Source organism: Pectinophora gossypiella, chromosome Z, assembly GCF_024362695.1.
Source record: "Pectinophora gossypiella chromosome Z, ilPecGoss1.1, whole genome shotgun sequence".
Classification (NCBI taxonomy): Eukaryota; Metazoa; Arthropoda; class Insecta; order Lepidoptera; family Gelechiidae; genus Pectinophora; species Pectinophora gossypiella.
Window position 1 is genome coordinate 4,968,656 of NC_065433.1, and position 24,549 is coordinate 4,993,204.

Here is a 24,549-nt window from a genome sequence, read left to right on the forward strand (position 1 = left end):
TTGTGATCCCTAGAATAACTAATAATACTACGTATAGAACGGCAACTCTCCGCTCCCCGCCAGAGTCTGAGCTAGGTTTGCCTCATCCCCCCTCAGACACAGTTTAGACTTGAATCGTACGGCGTTAGACGTCACACACACAGAATGTGTAGTGTCTGTGTAAAACGAGGTTGTTTGTATGGGGTGTGGTTTGATTAGGAGATTACAGGCTGATCACCTGATTGTTCAGAAAGTAAGATGATCCGTGCTTCGGAAGGCACGATAAGCCGTTGGTCCCGGTTACTACTTACTGATGTAAGTATGTAGTCGTTACATGAGCCATGTCAGGGGACTTTGGCGGCTCAATGGTAACCCTGACGCCAGGGTTGATGGGATTGGTAATCCACCTCACAACCCACACGATAGAAGAAGATGATGAATCTTTAAATTATGTTTTATTTCTAGTTATTTTGTTGTAATCATAGTTTTTGCGTGATCAAGTCGAGTGAATAATTACGTATTCCAAAATATCCAAATTAAGTAGTTTAAAACACAAACCTTGTTATTAGGGTAACCCTGGGAAAACCCACGGAAAACTAAACATGTCGCGGATTGGGTTATAACTCGACGGTATAAGTAGGCGTTAAAAACCCTTAAGTGTGCAATTATGGAGGCTATTTCAAACGACATGGTAACATATCACGTGTGAAAAGTTCACACGCCGGTTTAAATAATAATTATTTTATTATACAGTCGACTATGTCGGTAATATGTCGACAGAGAAAGCCGGGAACAAGAATCCCCGTTTTCTAGAAGCCTTTAGTATTTTTGTGTCATATGTGGGAGAGACTACCAGAATCATTAATGTTTTGCTACTATATTTAATTTAAAATTACTCTCTCGTAATTCCACTAATAATTCAAATCAGTAGGCTTCGATTCAAATACCGAATAGCAATAAGCCAAAATCCAATAGGAACATTATCTTTTGCATTTTCTTTTGTAATGGGTGAGGGAAATGAAAGAATCGTTATAATTTAAAAAAAATATCTATAATATAAACTCCATAATAATATATTTTGTCTCATGATTCTTTATTTGGACTTACAAATTACACAAGGTCTAAAAATTTCAATCATGATTTTATTCGATAATTATTATTATATTTACCGAACACTGAACTTTCACAAATATGAATCTAAGATTTCGAATAATTTTACCATAGAGTGTTTCATTAAATTTAAGTAAGTAATTCAATCGGTAAAATGCAACGCCGTATAATCAGTGCTTATTATTTTTATTACTTGGTAGGAATACTAATTTCTTGCTTTTTAATTAACTGAAATGTTTGAAACCATCCAAAATTTTGTTACACTGACGTTCACAAGACGAACAGCTCACAAAATGCTACCTGTCATTGCTTCGGACGCTGCGATAATAGTGGATGAATTTGTCGCGGTTTCCCCACACGTACCGGCTGCCCCAACGGTACCAGGCGATGCCGAACAGCGCGCCGCCCAGGTGCGCCGCGTGGTCGAAGAACCTCCACCCCAGCAGCAGCCCCGCCGCCTCCACGCCGATTATGAAGTTCAGCGCCACACTCGCCGGGAATGTGAACGACGGCATGAAGATAAAGTTCAACTTCGTGTCAGGATACCTCACGCAGACGTACGACAGCACAGACATGATGGCCCCCGACGCGCCCAGGCTGAGCCCCGGCTGCGTCAGCACCACCTTGTACACGAAGCTGGCGAAGCTGCTGAAGACGGCCCCGCACATGTACATGGCCACGAACTGCTCCTTGCCGAGAGCACTCATGGCGGCCGGCATGAAGTTGTCCAACACGTACATGTTGGTGAACAGATGTAGCAGCGAGTAGTGGCTAAAGGCAGACAACAGCATCGGCAGGTATATGGCGCGCCCCGCCGGATTCGAACAGAAATACTTCACCATGAACGGCTGCATGTCGCGTACGTGCCACGCAATGAACACCAGCACGTTAGTGAACAGGATCGTGTAGAACACCTTCTCGCTGTCCTTCAGCGTGCCCCACCAGCCCTTGGCGGGGGTGTCGGATTTGTTCAGGGAAAAGAAAGGATTATTCTGGGAGCCGGCCCAGGACTTTCTGTATATGTTCTCGTATTCCCATATGGCGCATGTGGCGACAGTGGCGGCGGACACTGCGACGGTGAAGAGGAGGGGTTTGAATAGTACTCCTCGCGTGTATAAAGGGACGGCGTCCACCTGGAGCAGCCGCTTGAGGGCGTCGGGGTCAGGCCCGCGCGGGCCGCCGCTGGCACTGCGGGTGTGCCGCTGCCCCCAGCACACTCGCTGCCACGGCCCCGGCACCGGAGCCCGCCACACTTTCATAAACTTCCCCGCGTTCCAGGTATTCCGAAAAATCATAGTGAATTTTGAATGTATTAATTTTGTCTTTGAACGTTACATTATCTCTCTTATATAACACTAAGAATTTTCATTGGAGATGTTTTTATAAAATTGTAAAATATTAGATTTGTACGGGAATTTCTGACGTTGACAACATGACAGTGGTGACGTGGTAAGTCGATGTAAGAAACAAGTAGGTGGACTTGTGGATATAGTCTCCTTGCTTCGAAAAAATCGATGTCTGTGACATGTTACAAGATGCGTTGCGCCTTTGGCGCTCAGCGGGCTTAGCACCGTAAGCGCGCGACTCTTTCTCGCCTCGACGTACGTCAGCCGTCACTCTCCCACAGGACTGCACAGAAAGAGACAGATGATCTCTGTCGCGACGAGAAAGAGTCACGTGCTTACGATGCTAAGGCCGCTGTACGTTGAAATCATAGCGGTACGACAACATATCGGCTACGCGTGTGTGGCCTCTCTAAGTGAGTTAATTCGGGGCAATTTCCATGTAAGTCCAGTACCAATTGCATGCGTTGTACAAGTGTACAAGTACGTGTACAATGCGTGACCGCCCCTGAGAACCGGCACGTGTCCAACGAAACCATACTCCTATAATGATCCCAAACAACCGCCAATTTGCTACCAACACGTAATCGATACAGAAGGGGTACAATGTGACTGTTCATCACATATAATCATGAAAATCATTGTAAATATTTATGACGAGGCTTTACAACTACGTCGCGTCAGTTTCCTGGATTCGCGCGGGATTTGTTACCGAAATCAAGTGGAGCAATTTTTACCGACTTCAAAAAAGGAGGAGGTTCTCAATTCGACCGTATATTTTTTTTTTTTTTTTTTTTTTTTTTTTTTTTATGTTTGTTCGGGCATATCTTCGTCGTATATGAACCGATTTTGATAATTCTTTTTTTGTTTGAAAGGAGATATACCCAAGGGGGTCCCATGTCAAGGAAGTCAGGATCTGATGATGGAAGACCAGAGAAATCGAGGGGAATTTTCAAAAATCGTAGGAGCGACTAGTGCGTTTGTAAAGTCATATTGATCGGATCGATCTTTAAGCTTCGGGAAAACTTCCCGACCTTCGAAAACTGGTCAGCATCAGGGAGATACCCTATGGCCTGGCAAAACTATACAACCTGGAGCAATTTTTCTTTCACGAAACGTATTTAAATCTTGATCAAATTCAATCGCCGGTGCAAAAAAACAAAATGGCGGAAAAAAAAGATGGCCGCCATACAAAATTTTGTCGATTTTGGAAGAAGCCCGTTTGGGTAAAAATAATGTATGGGGCGCTTACTCAAAACGTCATGTAGAGTACGGAAATACTTTCTGGTCACCAAAAACTGCTCCGCATCAGAGAGATACTCTACGGCCTGGCAAAACTATCGCACGTGAACCAATATTTCTTTCAGAGCACTTATTTAAATCTTGGTCAAATTCCATAGCGCGTAAAAAAAAAACAAAATGGCGGAAAAACAAGATGGCCGCCATACACAATTTTGTTTTTTCAGAAAATGTCTCGGGATATAAAATATATATCGGGGTTGTGATTGGATCGTCATGTTAAGTATGGAAATACTTCCTGATTTTCGAAAACTGCTCCGCATCAGGGTGACACCCTACGGCCTGGCGAAACTATCACACCTGAACCAATTTTTCTTTCACGAAACCTATTTAAATCTTGGTCGAATTTAATGGCCGGTGAAAAAAATACAAAATGGCGAAAAAACAAGATGGCCGCCATACAAAATTTTGTTTTTCCAGAAAATGTCTTGGGGGTAAAAATGATGTATAGGGGTGTGATCGGAACGTCATCTTTGAAAACTGCTCCCAATCAGGGAGACATCCTACGGTCTGGCAAACCTATTGCACCTGGATTTTGTTTGTTTCCACGACACCCATTTAAATCTTGGTCAAATTCTGTCGCCGGTGAAAAAAAACAAAATGGCTGAAAAACAAGATGGCCGCCATACGAAGAGGGACAGTTTCGAATAAACAGGACACGCGAGCTGCTTTAGCAGCGAGCGAACCACGCGAAATCTACTGTATCTATATGTATGCGTGAGTGTGTATGATAGCAGCTTCCACTGACAACCACATGTGTGTATGTACACATACACATGTGTGTGTGTGTGTGTGCGTGTGTGTGCGCGCGCGCGCGCGTGTGTGTGTGTGTGTGTGTGTGTGTGTGCGTGTGTCTGTGTGTGTGCGTGTATCTGTGTGTGTGCGTGTGTACGTGCGCGTGTGCTCGTGTGCGTTAGCGCGTGTGTGAGTGTGTGTGTAAACATGTTCATCAATAATAATTGTGATCACTACTAATAATATATTATATTATTATATATGAATATAAATCAGAAAATCTGTCTGTCTGCATCCTTGCTCGGTCTAACCATCACTTAAAATCGTAAAATAAAATAAAATTTTTAACAAAAAAAAACCGACTTCAAACGCAAAACTAAAAAGCAATAAATAAATTTACTTCGCACAAAGTAATTAGTACGTATTTTCAATTAGTTAATTAATTTATAATTCTGAAGTCGGTGCCAAGTAAATGCTACAACAACCCTACTACAATATCAAATTACTATGTACACACAATATTGTTTAATACCTATATCAAAGCAATTACAAAACAATGTCAAACAAAATATTACAAAACAATCAGTATTGAAAAATATATGAATCGGTACTTCGTTGTAGCATTTCCTTGGCACCGGCTTCAGAATTATAAATTAATTAACTAATTGAAAATACGTACTAATTACTTTGTGCGAAGTAAATTTATTTATTGCTTTTTAGTTTTGCGTTTGAAGTCGGTTTTTTTTATACAGATACCTACCTACATAGGCTACAAACTACTTACTACGATTTTATTAAATAAGTACCTAGATAACATGTATACTCGTAATGGCTACACCGTTCGTTGATAGAAATCCCGGAGGTCCCGGGTTCGAATCCCGGTGGGGACAAATCACAAAAATCAGTTTGTGATCCCTAGTTTGGTTAGGACATTACAGGCTGATCACCTGATTGTCCAGAAGTAAGATGATCCGTGCTTCGTGCTACGTTAAGCCGTTGGTCCCGGTTACTACTTACTGATGTAAGTATATAGTCGTTATTTGAGTCACGTCAGGGGCCTTTGGCGGCTCAATAATAACCCTGACATCAGGGTAGATGAGGTTAATCATCCATCTCACAACCCACACGATAGAAGAAGAATGGCTTACACCCAGACCATCGATCGGCTCGATTCCCGATCGAGTTTTGATTTAATATCAGCGACGCGCCAGCACCGTCACACCTAGACGGAAGTATGTCAACCAAGTTCGCGAAGCAAACGGTACGAGCTGCTGCAACTCACAATGATGGGCAAAGTCGCAGGAAAAAGAAAAGTGGGTCGGAGGAAGAAGTCCTGGCCTGGTTGCGTAATATCAGGGAGTGGACCGGGATCACGAGTGCGGTCGAACTGTTCCGCCTCGCGGGAAATGAAGATACATTTTCAGAACTGATGGCCAACCTCCACTAGTTGGAGAGGCACCTGAAGAAGAAGAAGAACCATTCGGTGCCACTCATTCCATCACACCTCCAACTTGGCTTTCTTTCACATTTATATTTTGTGCGAGGTGTATTTTTTTGACAAGTTATTGGTATTTTGAAGTCAAACCCGGTGTCAAGATTTCAGCTTCAGATTATTTATATCCGGGATCCGATAACTATCCAGGTCCAGATTCAAGTCGACACCGATACCGATATCACGTACATACAACACGTTCCTAGTTATCTAGAATAATACTTTCTCTCTTATGGCTTTTTTCACATTTATGTTTTGGTTGAGATCTATCATTTACTTAATATATTTGCGAATTATATTCTGACGCTAGAAATTATTACCAAGTGTGACTTATATACTTAATTATTATTCAACAAAACCCTACCATTACGTTTATATGTAACAAAATACAGAAATAAAATAAATACTTTCGTATGGGAATATTTAATCAATTATTTAAAGAAAATACATTATTATTTTACCTCTTGTGGCAAAAATAAAATGAAGACCCCTAAGCTTATTGTTATTTGTAACAAAAATACTACGAATAAATAGTATAAGAAAAAATACAGAAACAAAGTATATTTATCAATAATTTAAAGAAAATACATTGGCAAAAATAAAATAAAGGCTCAGAAATAATGGTAAGTACTTACTTAAATGAGAAAAAGACTCATTTATTTATGTTTTACACTGAATTCGCTATACGTACGTCATCTAGGATTAAAACTGGGTCTGTAACTGGGTTATGTAAAGTTTTTTGTTTCGTCTGTTTTTTTGTTAAGTAATTTTACAACGTAACCATTTTAATACGTTAGAATTTCTTTTCAAAAAAGCAGTCCGCTTCCCTGGCCAGATTAGATTAGGACAGTACATAAAACTCCGGAGTGCATAAACAAATCAACCCCAAACGTACGGACGGTCTCTCGTAAAAATGATTCGCGATATCTTACATCGTAAAATATAGACGTAATAATAATACGGTGATCTCAGGGGTTAAAATGGCCACATCGAAGCAATTCATCTAAGAAAGCAATATTGCAATTTGACATTTGCGCATGTAAAACTAAGTGCGCAATGCAAGCAAATGTCAAATAGCAGTATTGCTTTCTTAGGTGAATTGCTTCGATGTGGCCATTTTAACCCTCTTGCTAAGATTCCAGCGATGAATTAGGAAAGAGTGACGCGACTAATCTGCATTTTATCTTCTCATTTCGTACGTGTTCTGTTTATGTTTACTTTATCTCAACTTTAAAAAAACAATTCAAAATAAATCAATAAACGAGGAACGAAAATCCCGTCCTAAAATCGTTGTCACGTAATTTGAAGTGCGCACAAAACTTTATTATAAATGTATCAAGTAAATATACTGGCGTTGAAACGTTGCGAGCGCACAAAGTACATCGTAACCCTTGCAGCTAATCACACGCCAGCACCACATAGTGGTATAGCTGAAGAACACCTTGGAACTAACAATAGCGCTGTATTCATACCGGAGTGAATTCCTCCCTCGAGTCCTAAGTTAATTTCAAGTTTGCCTAGTGGCTGCGCTCACTTATTAAAATATGGCGTCTTGCCGCTTAATAGGTTTTGCGGAGTACGTTCCAACGGCAAAAGTTGGAAGCAAGAGACCTGCTTTGTTCAACAGTTTTTACTTCGGTTATTATCATTTTAATTTATTATATAACGTTTTTGGATAACAATCGTCCCTATGTAAGCCTTCAGATCAACAAAGTTGAAGAGTCGTCACTTCGAGTGCGGTCAGTCTTCGAATCGGTTTGAAATGGCCACATCAAAGCAATTCGTCTAAGAAAGCAATATCGCTATTTGACATTTACGCATTAAAAGTAAGTGCGCAATGCAAACAAATGTCAAATAGCAACATTGCTCTTTCTTAGATGAATTGCTTCGATGTAGCCATTTTAACCCCCATGTTCTGAACAGGATTAATGTTTGTTTCAAGTTGTTTTTAATTCCCTCCCAATCCGGTATAAACCACTTAAGGCGGAAACTAAGTAGATCAAAATTCTTCCGCAATGCATGCGCGTCAGTATTTGCAGTTTTATTCGAAGTTATAATCATTTTACAGAACAGATAAAGCCAATATTTGTTTTGGTCATTTGCAAAAACTGATCACGTCATTAGAAAATTTTAGCGCGTAATGTAACAGAGCGTGAAAATAACTCATTGTTTTTTTTTTGGACGTGACTTATTGTAAATTTTCCGCTATGTGGCGGGAAAACTAACACATTTATGTATAAGTAATATGTTATGTGAAGTAACTTAACAAAAATCGACCTTCTGTGATCTGTGATACAGACTCAAACCTGAAATTTCTGATACAAGGTTTATTAAATCCATCTTAGTGCAAAGCGGTTGCCAGTTGTTTTCCAATTATGGCACTGTAGACATGGTGACTAAGTATTATTAAGTCACTTAATTTCGAACAAGATTGGGCTTCTATTTATCGAAACGGGAATCCCAATGTGTCAAACGTTCGACAATCTGTTATAACAAACTCAGCTGAATATACAATCAGGGTCCAATGGTTTACAAGAATAGTTTGGTTGTAGGTGAACTGCTAGTAGTCGGCTTTTAGTCGGCAAGTTTTAATGTAGAGGCAGACCAACACTGAACGTCAATTGCTATCTAACCGGGTAACCGAACTACAGAACTAGCCAGATTAGATCGCTCACTCGGAATAACTAACTAATGGTGCATCCACGCCGAAGTTAGTTTCGTGGTACAACATTTTGCGACTTTATAAACGTTCAGTGACTTTCTGTAACTTTTGAGGCTAATTGTTGCATTTCACGTATAGACTAGCTCAAAAGGTAGCTAAATCGATACCTTTATGTGACTCTAAAGGTCCCGCGCGAGGTCAGGAGTTTTTATGTTCATTTGACTGCATTCAGCTTACTAAACACTTTTATATAAGATGATGCTCACTAAATATTTTTGTAAGCGATATTAAATAAAAAATAACTCAACTAAGGGACGCAACATTACATTACGGACTAATGGGATCAGATCCGAATAGAACAGACTTCCTTGTTTGATAGATACAATGATATTTAGAGCAGTAAAACAGGAAAATTAAATAAAAGTGGAATAAAGTTAACGGAATCTCTAAATCTTAGATATTACGAATACCTTATAATATTGGAAATAGATATTATACTTATTTAAATGCAAAAGTTAGCTTCAAAGTTAATATCCATGACATGCTTCGAGAATATTCTTTATTATATAAATATTCTACCTCCCATTTTAGCAAGAGTGACTGAAGAAAACAAAACAAGAATAAGAAGACCCTATTCATCGGTGTCTCTAGAATAATTTTAGACTTCGAATAAAAATCATTAGGTAAATATACGTAATAACCTAACCTAGATAAAACTCGCTCGACTGAAATCTACAAAACGGGCGTATTTCTTATAATAGGAAAACTGAATAAAAACTCTTGACAGGTAACAGACAGACGGCTTCAAATGAAATATAAATATAAAATCATCTTCCTATTATCGGAAACGTTTTCGCATAAGCTCTTTACTCGTGGAATGTTATACAGTAGGTAATACCTACGTTGATAATATACTTTTCATATTATCCGTTTAATATTATTCTGTTATCAAGCGATTAACAAGTAACCTGGTGAACAAATTATAATAACATAACAAAGAAAGAAAGAAACAATTATTATTTAGGACACCACACGGATTACATATATGTTACATATATTATACAATATTACAATGACATCACATCAAAAGACAAATATCGCACACATGTAATTTTTCTATATAAGAACATGGAAAACGAACACAGAAACTTATACCTAAATTAAAATGTGACGTCATGTCGGCTTACCCATGTGTAGTGGATGGTGTCCCGTATAAAAGGTCCTCACTCAGCTTACGCCGCGGCGTGAGCCGCGTCGCTGGTATTCCGTGAGACCTAAGTACTGAGTGAAGTACGGACATCGCGCCACCATACGTAATTACTACGTTCGTACTGCCAGTACCCACTGCTCGTAAGCTATGTTATCCCAAATTGGTGGGCGAGCCTATTCCCATTATCTGGGCACAAATCTTGAAAACCACGTGATATCAACTACATATGAACCAAGCATAAATCCAAGCTCATAAAGCTTTAAGACCGAGCCAGGATTCGAACATTTTTTTTTGGCGTAACTTATTGTAGATTTACCGCAGATGGCATTAACTATTTGGCCGGACAAATGGTAAGCGCTGAAGGCTCTCACCCGGTGACCCTACATTGTATGTCACTATCTCCTACGGCTATCACAGATTGTTTTTTTTTATAATAATAAACAACCCCATATTGTATTGGAAGCGCATAAAAACATGGAACGCATTTAGGTGATTATCTTTCCGGTCATGTCGTAAAAACCGACAGAGAGGTATGGACTATACGGCTCATCATAGCTATCTTAGGAGTTCATATCAAAACTGACTGCAAGTATACATGAAATTTGATGGTATACTTACCTAAACTTTACGGTAGTCCGTAATATAGAGTTGATATAACCGTTCACCGACCTACTTGGCATTTTAAAATAGCATTAATTTTAATATTTATGCATAACACTAATTCAATCTTACTTAAATATATTAATCCTACGATATAGCTTTGAAATGGTAAGATTTTTTGTGGAGGCACTTTAAGGCATATTCATTACAGTGGTACACTAAGTATGCTAGCAAAAAAACTAATAAAATTATTAATATTTTAAAAATTCAGATAAGGCGATGAACGGTAAGATCAACTCTTTATTATGTACCACCGTCAAGTTTAAGTAATCTCTGTCCCACTGTTGAACTCTCTCTAAACATTGCCTCTCGTTATCAAAAACGTCCTGTACCCACAAAAAACACTATAGAAATTTCCTCCAGACAACTAAAGGCTCATACAATGTCATACGTATATCCGCGACGGTGTACCCGACCCGAACTGTTTAATATTTACACCGCAGTTAGCGACACATCCAGGCTGGCATGCAGTCGGTTATAATTGAGTGTACGTAACTGACTAACTTGGAATTATATCGTTTTCTTAGCCGCGTTAATTGTTTCACGCGCCTTTATTCAGCGCATTTGATTCTTTATAGGGATTGTTTGCAAAAAATAGCGATCGGCACATTGTTAATACCCGGAATAAAAATAAACTTGCTTTACAAGTCAGTCGATTACATAAGATTACTAAATCTTTTAAGAGGCAATGTATACGTTTTTCAATAAGATTCCCATTGACATTCAGAATTTGCCTGTTGTGTTTGCCAACTGTTTTAAGACAGTAGTTAAACAAAAACTTTACAAAAAAGGTTATTATAAAGTTAGTGATTATTTAGAAGATATGAATGCATGGGATTAACTGTCTGAGAACTGATATTAGGCAGCAAAATTACTCAATTGTATACTTACCAATATTTTAAGGTTATTTTTATTTTTTTAAAGAACGTCTAGGGCCCTGTGCCGAGGTTTTTCTTGCAGCTTCTTTTCCCCGGCTATACAGGTTGTGTACTCACAACCTGTATAGTCGGTAGTACTGCTGCAGTAGTTTTAGGCGGATGAGGCGTTCGTTATGTAAAAAATAACGATTCAAAGTGTAACTATGTTACCTACTGAATAATAATGATATTTTTGAATTTAAATTTGTAACTCTTCTATCTTTCTATCTAACATAACATAATCTCACGACTATACCCCAATTGGGGTAGTCAGTCAAAATTAACTATACGTCACCGAGATTTCTGTTAGACCAACGTGGTAGGCGGTATAATGATTTTGTTAGCCGCTTACGTATTTTTATTTTAGCTATGTTCTGTGAACAGCTGCGCGATTCGCGATATTTATTGCACAAAACATATTCACAGGACATGTATATTCGAATAAAAATAAGCACAATAGGCGGCCTTATTGCTGAACGGCAATTTCTGCAAGGCAACCTTAGGGTGAAAGAAGTTAATAAGTTATAAGTCTGTGGTAAGACGACTTCGTTCGCCAACTAAACATCGTCGGTGAACTATCTAGTGATAAAAATGATGTCAAAGATTATCTGTGACGATCTACGATTGAGGATGTGATGATCTGCCTATGACGAGGTAAGCTCCGCGGACCTGAGGGTGACTTCCGTTGCTTTATTTATTTATATCCTTAATAGCTTTTACCCGCGACTTCGCTCGCGTTACATTAAGGGCAACACGGTTCTACTTTCCTAATGTACTAATTTTTCGCTTCCTACCTGAAAACTGCGAAATAACATTTCACCCCTCTTTGAAGGGGTTGGGGACAGATTTCCAAAAAAATGACGCACGATGTTTTTGTGAGTCACAAAATAGTCCACATACAAAGTGTTAGCTTTGAACCTTGAAACTTGCAGAATGCTCTATATAAACGTCCCCCCATTTTAGGGAAGTGGGGGGTTAGAAAGAGACAGAAAGCAGCCTGTGTCACTCTCCATCCCTTTAGCTATCTCCACTTAAAAAGTCATTCGTCAAACAAACAGACAGACACACACATTCACTTTCGTATTTATAATATTAGTATGGAAGAGCACGTCCTTGGTACATCAACTTTATTTATAAACTCTTTGTAAATTATAACGTTATAATTTTAAATCAATAATATTAACTTGAGGAGCTCGGTGGCGCAGCGGTTAACGCGCTCGGTCTGCGATTGTTGAAGTTAAGCAACTTTTGCAAAGGCCGGTCATAGGATGGGTGACCACAAAAAAAAAGTTTTCATCTCGAGCTCCTCCGTGCTTCGGAAGGCACGTTAAGCCGTTAATCACCAATCCGCACTGGGCCCGCGTGATGGTTTAAGGCCCGATCTCCCTATCCATCCATAGGGAAGGCCCGTGCCCCAGCAGTGGGGACGTTAATGAGCTGATGATGATGATGATGATGAATATTAACTTGTAAACAATACGTAGGTAAAGTTTTCGCAAACATTGTAGTTTGTGTATGCCTCCGATGTTAATATTTATTTATTATTATACCGTTTCGGTCTTTTTTTGTTTTTAATAATATTTTTTCTATTTATTTTATTATTATTTTTTATATGTTATTGCACTAAGTAATTGTAAGCGGATTATAGCGCCGAGACAAACCCGTGAGGGGTTTAGCGGTGTTATTTTATTCTTTTTTGTAAATTTTTCGTTGTATTCAATAATTAAAATATTTAAAAAAACTACTTTTTAATGAGGGAGTTTCCAGGTCACGTTTCCCAAAAAAAATATAGATGGCGGTGTACAGATTTCACGTGATTAGTACCCATAAACGTAGACTGGATGGAATGTCCCCTCCTTAAAGCAAGTGTTTTTTATAGTAGTATTTATAGTACCTTTAGACAGGTTATAGGTTATTAGATTTTTTTTTTAAATTGATGAGAGTGGAAGAAGCGAAAATGGTGTGTCAGGATTGTAGTAAGTGGAATTCTGTGATCTGTGCCTACCCCAACGGGAAATAAGCGTGATTTTAAGCATGTGTATGTACCTATATGTATATATAATTAAAAGCTTGTCCTAACAGTCTTAGAACAGTTCAATTGGACTTCATTACTTAACTAGTTTTATTTTTTTTATTTTTTATTTTTTGAAATTCTCAAACCTACTTAAAATATGTCAGTAAGATGATCCGTGCTTCGGAAGGGACAATAAGCTTTTGGTCCCGGTTACTACTTACTAGTGATGTTCCGAATATCCGTATCCGTATCCGTATCCGCGGATATCCGAGATAAAATAAAAATCCGTATCCGTATCCGTGTCCCTTTTGTGTTACTTTTCACGCGGATCTTTTTCGGATCTTTTTCAGGTGATTAAATAGAATTATTAAATAAAAAGGCTATACAATTCCATTCAGTTTGTTTTTATTTCTTAAAATCAAATATTTGGCACCTTTATATTACAAACATTTAGATAGATAGATCTTTATAATGAAAGCAAGATAAAATATCACTTTTATAACAATGAAATAACTAAAACTTTAATCTTTTTGTTTAAGAAAATAAAGATCCGTATCCGTATCCGTATCCGCGGATCTTTACACTAAATATCCGTATTCAGATCCGTATCCGCGGATATACATTTTTAACGATCCGGCACATCACTACTACTTACTGATGGAAGTATGTAGTCGTTACATGAGCTGTTCCAGGGGTCTTTGGCGGCTCAATAATAACCCTGACACCAGGGTTGATAAGGTTAGTAATCCACCCCATAACCCACACGATGAGAAGAAGAAAAATGCAAACAAATGTCAAATAGCAATATTGCTTTTTTATATGAATTGCTTCGATGTGGCCTTTTTAACACCCCCCTAGTATTTTACAATGTTTAATAAGTAATACCGCGTCCAAGTGTCAATGTCATTAGCATTGACATGTCATAGGTTAAGGAAACAAATCTTTGAATGAACTTAGGAATGTTAATGTATAATTAATAATAAATTCATTTGATCGAGTGAAGTTCCACAAGTTACTTTGATTAGAAATTAAATAATAAGATGACTAGTAGTGAATACGGGGTGTTAGTAACATCGTAATGAATACCTATAATAAACACATTCTTGATTTTGTTTTATTTTGAGTTCCTGTCGGTTTGTGTAAGATTTTTATTCTTAATTTGATGTACTTTTATTTTGTTTCAACTAGTTGCGTAGTCTTTTCTATATTGTTACTGCCTCTTTGACAAGTATAGGTAATTTTGTTTCTTTATAAAGACAACACAGATCGTTGTTCAAAGGCATAACAAACCTGAATTTACTTCGCAAACAGAACTAAGCACTTATACATTATTTATAAACTTCTTCCTTTCATAAAAATATTTTTACTCCCCCTCGTTTCTCCCTCGAAACTGTTTAAGGACTAAAATCGCTGGCAGAGTGTACTATAATGCACCTTGAAACTGCTAGAGATATGGCATGAATTTTCAAAGGAGTTTCGGCTCTGTCGCTTGGGTACAATAGTCTGCATAGACAAAGCGCTGTTTGAGTTCCAAGTTCCTTAGTCTCAGTTATGCAATATTGTGTTTTAGGTTCAGTTGATTATAGTTCAATTTGGTTAGTCAATAGTTGGTTTTGTGAGGGAGAGGTTGGAGTAGCGAAAGGTATAATTGTAATTATATGTTCTGTAGTATGGATACATAGATCGTTATAACGGGTACTATGGAGTAATGGAGTGAATGCGTCTTAGTGCAAAGCATAAAGCTCCCTCTAATCCTGGGATAATGGAGAATGCCATCATTGCGTCACTTAGATGAGGGTCATTTTACTGAAATTTTATGTATAATATTTTATAGTATATAAAACTGAAATTGTGTTGGCAATTTCAAAAAAGGAACGTCACGTCACTTTTTAAGAGAAAAGAGTTTTGGCGGGTGTTCCGTCTGGGACTACGAAGAAAAAAACAAGTGAAGACGATTATTGTCGAGAGAAGCGAAAAACTGAAAGACTAGTTGCTGTATTCTTTTGTATTAATATTTCTTATTATAATTTGTAGTAATAATGTTGGGTTTCCGTAATAAGAGTGATATTTGTGGTAAGTACTTAACATTTACTGATTACCTACTAATATTTACGTTTTATTGTAGAGTTTGCTAACAATTGTATATATAAATTATATATACTTATATGTATATGTAAATGAGATCCATGGACTCATTACGTTCTCTATGGTATTAATAATCTTTGTCTTGTCAAAAATATAATTTTATTTTCTGAAGAAGGGGTTATGTAAAAATGAGATTGTTTTCTATTTAACCTATTTATGATCTTTAATACAGACATAATGTAATTTAATAAGTAATAATAATTGCGACATTTTGGCACGTTTTCTATGACGTCACGGGTTGCTTTTCATACAAATTTCGTGTTTTGACATTTAGTAAAAGTAACTGATTTGACTAATTGGAAACTCATATTACGTTCCGTTCTACTCACTTTCCTACATTCATATACTATACTTACCCCTAATTGACAACATTTCATTTTTACTAAGGTGCCTTAAATCGAAAACCATTTCGAGATATTTCTATGATTTACACAAAACACATTTTTTCAGATTTTTTAATTCAGTAATAATAGAAATATATTGAAAAATCCACGAGGTCAGAAGAGGAAGGCATAATAAGTTCAGACCTTTACATAAAAAATATTAAAAAAGTAAATGTCATACATGACATGACACTTTGTTTGCGACTTATTTTAAATACGCATGCAAAGGTACATTACATTATACTGCCTTCATTCTATCAATGGCAGAGTCCAATTTTCAAAAAATATGTTTTGTAACTTCTGGTGGAAAAATCTTGAAAAGAAAAAATACGTGTCTTCTATTTAAACAAGTACTTTCGAAATAGCACAAAAAACCACGGCTTAAAAATTTGAAATGTTGTCAATTGTATTCAATTCACTGTTGGCAATTTGTCAGTTGAAACTCACTCACAATAGACTTCACAATACTTCACAACATCTTATCACAATAGACTAGATACAAAATATTTTTTTTACTCATTCCATGTAAGAGACGCCCCATATTTTACAATTTTAAGAACATTCAATTAATTAATTACTATGTTTTAATTATTTAGTGGTGGGAAGTACTATATAGGTTGTATATGTGTAATTACGTCTGGACATCTATTACCATTGATGTATAATGATATATGTTACTTTGCCTATTACCATTAATGTATGTTACTAGTGACTACTAAGACAAGTTACAAGGCTCAGTACCTCAAGAGTTGTCATACTAACAGCTATGTACGCGCCCCATTCTACGCGTTGTATCTCAAGAACGGCTGAATATGGTAAATATTGTGCAAGACCAAATTTGTACAGAATTGTACGCTCTACAACTTTCTCGTACACTGTAAGGTGAGTAAGATTAAAGGAAACGAAATATTTTCAAATAAACTAGAACACTTGGTTACTTTACAGCAAATGTAGAAAATGAATTATTTATAATTACATACTCATCAAAAATATATCCAATAAATGAAGTGATCAAATTTTTATTATTCGTATTAAAGTTTTCGTAAGCTGCAAGTCATTTTACTTTTTTTGAAACCCACTTCAAAAAAGAAGGAGGTCATCAATTTTTTATATTAACTTAAAAAACCCAGCGAGTTCAAGTCGGACTTGCTTATCAAGGGATCTGTAAACCGAACTTCTAACCAACAACTCTCAATAAGTATTATGTGTACTTATAATGAATAGGTACCCGATTCATTATCATGTTCCGATCACAGTCATTATTTGATATCAAATATTAATTATTAGCATAATGGTGCTAATTCTTGTAAATACCATCTAATTTTATTTTAAGTTATATCTGTCATTTTCTTATCCGCCGAAAAGGAAAGGGACGGGTAATCGACAAGCATAAAATTTATGGAACACACGTCAATTTTAAGCACAAATCTAAACCAACCGTCTAAAAATTTTACATCAGTCAATAACCCGACACGTTCATTTAATCATTCTTCCTAAAATTAAGAGCTGTGAATCATCCGTCCCTTTCCTTTTCGACGGATATGAAAATGACAGATATAACTTAAAATAAAATTAGACGGTGTCTCCAGGAATCGGGGCCAATATCAAACTTTAACAATAAGTAGGTATAATAATTAATTACACGTATATAAGGGTAGTTCTAGGATATGTATTTTTTAGCGTGGGTCTTAAATTAATGATGACCAATAATATATAATAATATGTAATTTTAAGTAGATAATTCCACGAGAACAATGTTTTATAACAACAAATCCAACGCTGCTCTACAATACAATTTAAAATTCAAAATACATTTCCAATATTCGGGATCGCTCCCGTCATTCGTCCACATAGCAGGTACAGCCACCCGACTCTATTTACAATACTTTTTACTCACCTCTTACTATATATAAGTATACAACATTCACAATTTCATTCTAAACCTAACGAGCCGGAATGTTTCCGCCGAGTGGCCGCTGTTTACATATTTACATATTTCTGAACGCAACGATTCAATAGATGCATTTTCCTTTTTTATTATTATTATCATTCCTCCTTTTATGAACGTAGACACCGTTACTATATAAGTCGAATAACAATCGTTGGCCGCTCACCCCCGTCTGCGTTTTGTTTGTAGACGGTCTTGAGAGCCGTTCTCTCTCCTTGTCTGCCACAAGGACGTTTGGGTATACCCGTCTCACAGCCGCGGTGTGTTTCGCGCCTCCATGAATAAAATAAGATGGCTACGGCTGGCGCTAACTGTTTCGCTCTGGCCCGGCAGTTCGGCCGTTAGAGAGAAAGAGAAGGCGATACGAGTGAAATGCAATAAAACCGGAGCTATACGGGAGATTTGTTGCTATATAGAAGGTTATAGTTCGGGAGCTTTATACTGTAAATATGTTGTTTTATTTGTACAGCCAACGCAACGGTTGGCGCACGTGTTAATTTTCCATTTAATTTTGGATAACAAATTATAAGTATTATATTTGATTCCCTTACGTTATTGTAAAATATGATAGTTTATCAAGCTATATATTTATATTTTCATCAACTTCTCTCTAGCCTTATGAAGGGGTCCACTTGCCTAACCTGAAAATTTGACAGGGCCGTTTTTTTTAGGTAGCGACTGCCTGTCTGACCTAACCCGTGAAGGGAAAACCAACCCAATACAGGTTAGATCGCATGCCTTCGAAACGCATGTCTCGGGAGGGTTTCCTCGCGATGTTTTCCTTCGCCGCTGGACACGTGATACTCATATCATGAGTTATTATATTTTTCGAATGGTAAATATTAATAAATTATTATTAAGTTCGAATGGAATCTGAAGTATCGGAGAAGGAAGTCATAAGTAATTTAATTGTAATTGTTGTCGAACGGTTTTGTATGTAAAGCTTAAACCGCAGGAAATCAAATCAATTATTTCAGTGTCACTGAATAATTAACGCGTAACTAATTTTGTTTTTTTACCGGGATAGAATTTGACCAAGACTTAATTAGGTCTCGTGAAATCAAAAAAGTTCTAGGTGCTATAGTTTTGCCAGGCCGTAGGGTGACTCCCTGCTGCGGAGCAGTTTTCCATGATGACGTTCCGATCAAAACCCTCATACATCATTTTACTCCTGAAGCATTTTCGGAAAAAACATGTACCAAAACATATTACTTGGAAGAAATTGCTTTAGAGAAATTAATTTTATGATAAGTGTTAGTAAATGTATAATGTACAGTCATGAGCAATATAATGTACCCACTTTAGGACTCTGTCGCACTAACATATTTGACATTTAGAGACTTACAGTTAAGTTTGTCAAAAAAGTTAATATGACATGGTACCAAAGTGTATACATATTAATGCTCGTGACCGTATACGAAAGTATACTATTTGGTCACATCACTAATTTAAAAGCCACGCTCTTGTCTGTGTAGCATTCTGCATGCAACTTTTTAGGGAAAAATTGAGCAGTGGTTTCCCTCTTGCCTTCCGCCCTTACTACTTGGTATAAAAACTATATAACTATAATGTAGCTCTAATTACCCCGATTGGTAATAAAGGCGTGTATATGTATTTACCCGCATTATTGTACTAATAAGAATATGAAAACGTTTTATAATTTTCTTCTTTTATAATTATGTCGTTGAAAAACATGGTCTCAATACATCAATATACAGGGTGTTAGAGACATCGTCACGGATATTGAGAGGGGTGATTTAGACCATGATTCTGAGTTAATATCAAGTGGAATTTTTCATCGCAAAAGTATAGAATTGAAAATATTTTTTAAAATACACAAAAAGTACTTACATGAGTTTGCGACGGGTTTAACTTAGAGTCATGGTCTGAATCATCAAAGTTTTAATTACGTTATCACATTTCTTTTATTTGACTTATTAAACATTTGCCGCAGATGGCATTAACTACTTGGCCGGACAAATGGGGAGCGCTGAAAGCTCTAAGCCAGTACAACGTTTAAGACAACAGGCCCGACGGTGCCCAGTTGGGCGCGAACCTCGGCTCAGGGCGTCGTCTGAGAGGAAAAATATTTGAAAGAATTAATCGACCCTAGTGGATCGATAGCGGTAAGCGCTGATTGAAGGAATCGTCGACCAAGCCGGCGGGGCGGTATCGGGGTCCTTTACGTTGTCACTAAAACACTGTATAAGTATAAAAAATATATTTTACTGCATTGCGATTATGATAATGACGTGCTTACGTACTCGTATATCTCAAGTTACGACCTAATGCTCGCGAGTTTTAAATTAGATCACTCGGTAATGGTGTTTGAAATACTTAACGCATCGTTTGGTGTCCCACAATGAATTGTGATCACCTAATAAAACTTTGAATACCTGCGCCTGAGGTGAGGTTTGGGTTCCTGAGGTTAAAGTGATGGAATACATCCACGGACATATATTCTCCAAACTGAAGATGTCCTTAGAAAAGGTTAAGCACGATCTACTCTGAACCGGCGTGTGTGAAACGATTGATGAATATAGAGGAAGCAAGAGAAGTGTGTCAAGATCGAAGCAAATGGAACTCCATAGTCTTTGCTTATCCCGGTGACAAAATGTAAGTGGTAACAAGTTATCTTTTAACTACTTAAGGCTTTGCTCACCCCAATAGTTTATTATTATTTATTTATTTATTCACAATTTACAAAGACATAAAAGGCAATCCCAATTCGACTATGTAATACAATTATACTTAAATATTATAAACTCAAAAGTTTTACAACTAAGTCTGTGGATTTCGAGAAAGAACACGTAAATAGATCGATGTAGTATGGAGTTCGGAGATAGTATATTATAAATGTATGTAAGTAGGTATGTATGGATCTAAGGGTATTAAAAACGGACTGCTTTTTAACTGCAAGCCAGCTGCTAAACTGCAGAGAAACTGCATATTTACTGCAATAGAATACGATTAGTTTTCTAAAAGCTTCTGGAAGTTCATTTATTACATATAAACATAAGCTCACGACTATATCCCAATTGGAGTAGTCAGAGGCGCATCCATCGCAAGATGAACTAAGTACCAAGCTTTCTGTTAGACCAAGGTGGTAGGTGGTGAGCCGTATCGCTATTTGTAGTAGTCGAGCCAACTGCGTTAGTGAAAACAGCACTTAAGATAAATTAATAACTCATTGATGCAAGTCCGATACCGCGCGGGGTTTGAACCAGTGCTAACTGGTTGAGAAGCAAGCCGCGGTGTACCACAGAACCAAACAGTTCATTTTTCTTAATTTTCAAAATATTTCTGATTGCGGATATTACCGGTACTTTTCAAAGTTACTCGTAGTTATACAGACAGGCAGATGGACATAAAGGATGCTTTTTCAAATATAAATCAATATAAGTACCTTAAAGCGATGGGCATCATCCTATCCATCACTTATATGTATGGTAAAAATATCTATATTACTAAAATTATTTTAAGTTTTATTGTAAATCTATTAGTTTTAGAAAAAAACATAACTAATGTGTGTTTATTGCATTCAATGTATTATGCGTGTATAATTTAATATAAGTAATTTGAATACCGTTACACGTATTAATCCGCCGCTTTTTATTTCGACAAATAAAATTTAAATCGCCCATTTTATAAATAATTAAGTAAAAGTTTATAAAATTATTTTAATTTTTCAATTTCTCAAAACGAATTTAATTTTATGTTTATAAAAGGGTTTGTTTTTTATTGTATTTATGTCTTCCGCCGTCGGTGATCGCCGCCGCCGCAGTCTGAACACCTTTTTCAGTCCGTATTCTGAAACATACCTTATAAGGAAGCAAATAAAATGTCTTAATGCACGGTCTTCTGTCAAATTGTTATAAAAATACACGAAGATTATTTTTTACTCGAATTAAAATGAATACATTCTTTTAATTCAATTATTTTAACAAAAATTTTCGCTACCTATTTGTTTGATTTTAAATTATTTTTTTTAATTAATAATTTTATGTATTTCCTTATTATTTTCAAATAAATTTCCGGAGTACCTTACCGTCGGAAATATTTGTATTTAAATGATTATTGTAGTGTACAACTTCTTAACACTGTTCTTTTTTAATTAACAATATCCTTGCGTTACAATTACTATGATATAATTTAAAATATAAAGTCTATTTCCAAAAGTGAAAATATATTAATTAAAAAAATAGCAATTAACAAATAATATCATCTTTAAAAAAGAAAAATAATTAAATAAACTTATTAAAAACTAAAATGATCTTGTTTGTATTTCACAGAAGTTACGCATAAATGCGTAACGGGGTTGCTACGTTCTACGTCGTTACGCCGTAGCAGGCGCTCTACGCGTCCGTGTCCGCACTCAACACTCGCGGCCACTAATATCAATTTTGTATAAATTATAAATGCTTTTTTTTAAATTATAACGTCTTTTTTCAAATAACAGACTATTCTCATAAATAATTTTCAACGTTTTTGTTTATTTTACTAAGTCAAGCACTGATATGACCCATAAACAACTTCAAAGCCATAGAACACCGTTACAAAACTAGATAATAATATTGTTTATTGTTTTATTTTAAAACAAAACCCTATTAATAAAAAGAAGTAAAAGAGAGAAACAAAAACAGCAAAAGTCCGACTGAGAAATGTGGGACATTACGTAAAATGAAACGTTGAATATAAAACAATTGAACTGTAATCAAAGGGAGCCGCCGGCGCCGTCGGTAACTTTTTATTACGCGCCTATTTATTATACGAATTACAGACCTCAGCGCCTGTAATTCAATATACGAATTCCAACTCGAACAAACTGATTATACTTTTAACTAGGCCTAACCTGGGTTATATTTATTTGTTTTTAAAACGAAATCAATTTCATTTTTATTTATTAAAATCGCATTTATTTTAAATTTCTTTATTCAAAAAATATTTATGATAAGGATTAAATAAATGATTTGATTATATTTAAGATTAGGTATAACTAACAATTCTATGCTTCTGACTCTCGGACATTTTGTAAATAGAAGTAATTACTTCGCCAAGAACCTAATCCTTATTGTAAGTATTTAAATATTTAAGGCATCATTTATACAATAATTATAAGAACAACAAATTAAAATTACAATAGATGTAGAATTTGTTAAATAGGTAGGTTGATTCTGTCGATTATAAAATTTTGGCTTAGTTTAGCGTTTTAATTTTTTGTTTTAATCGAAGTAAATTTACTTTGTCTATAATTAAAGAATTAAATTATTGAACTCGTGTCTTTTAAGATTATTACTGTAAAGTGTTATTTTTTAATCTAATATTTTTATCATCTTTTTTTTATTGGTCGTTTGCCATTTACTTACAGTTATTTATTAAAGTTACTCTTAACATGACTCAATAGCCCAACGGGGAATTGAACCTGCAACCACAGCAGTAACAGCTACAACTCTAAACCATTGAACTATTGCGACTTTGTTATAGAACTTTCTTTTTATTTTATTGGTTAGGCTACATTTTTATAATGGAGGTTTTTTTTTTATTTTTCCCTGAAGTCGTAGACTCGAACACCGTGCATTAAGAACTGAAATAAACATCGCTTAAGTGAAAACTAACCTCTATGGAGCTCCATAATACGATCGCACAGCAGCCAGCGAAAAACAATCGCATTGCAAAGAAAATAAACATAATTATTAAAGAACCTGAAAAAAAATAATGTTAGTACACTTTCTGAAAAACCTTGTCCTACAGAAAACTGTAGTAGGTCTTCTTTACGTGTTTTAAAAACAGAATACGGAAAGTATTATTAAAGATTTTGTTTTGTGTTGATCCGAATAAACGTCAAAATATGATCAATGTGTCTCAAAGATATCACGTCAACGTCAAAACGGTGTAAATGCGGGTAGACACGTGTGCTATCAGAACGACGTGGCGTAAATAAGAAGAGACGAGAAGATTGAACGTTTCCTGGCACCGTACCGACCAGACGTGGTCTTATAATACGTCATTGTTAGTGTATCATGGTCGATGTAAACATGTTTATCTTTCGATGAGAGTGAAGTACGAGGGTCGATTTTTCGTCGCCGGTTAAGGCAGACGCACAAGCACTGGTGATGTCTTGTGATGGCAACCATAGAGTATAAAGCATGGTACTCACAGAGGGGTTGGGCACGCAGCGGCGTGGGTCGGAGGTGCGGTACGTGGGGCTGTAGCGGCCAGGGAAGCACCCTGGCGGCGCCATCAGGCCCCCGCCCGACTTCATCTTCTCCGGGGAGTACATGGCACATGACCCCCAAGGGTCGTCCTCCAACTTCAGCACCTTGGAGGGCGAGTGGTACTGCCTGTCGAAAATCTTGGCGAATTTATCGTACTCCGGGGCGAAAACGCGGCACGACCGCTACCAGCGCCGGCTGCTGACCGACTGAGTGACGGCGGCGTGTGACGTCACCGGCCACGCCCTCGCCCCGCCGCGCGCCACTGGCCCCTCCCCAACCCCGCACGCATGTTTACGTCGCCGCCGCTGCCGCCGCCGGCGCTCCACGAATTACTGAATTATGTAATTGGTCCATTCACTTCTCGTGCCTACTACCTTTTCACGCTTCTAACTCCAAAAAGGTTGACGGATGGCCCGTGACGCGATTGGCACGCTCCC

At 36.9% G+C, this 24,549-nt stretch overlaps 1 protein-coding gene across 1 annotated transcript in view; it reads right to left on the minus strand.

Moving 5' to 3' along the window:
- Window positions 1-24,159, minus strand: part of LOC126380135 (inhibitory POU protein) — a 76,295-nt gene extending 52,136 nt beyond the window's left edge. Inside the window, exon 1 of the mRNA XM_050029391.1 lies at window positions 24,055-24,159. Within this exon, the coding sequence (XP_049885348.1) occupies window positions 24,055-24,159 (105 nt within the window). The remainder of the gene's footprint in view (window positions 1-24,054) is intronic.
- Window positions 24,160-24,549: the final 390 nt, after the last annotated feature.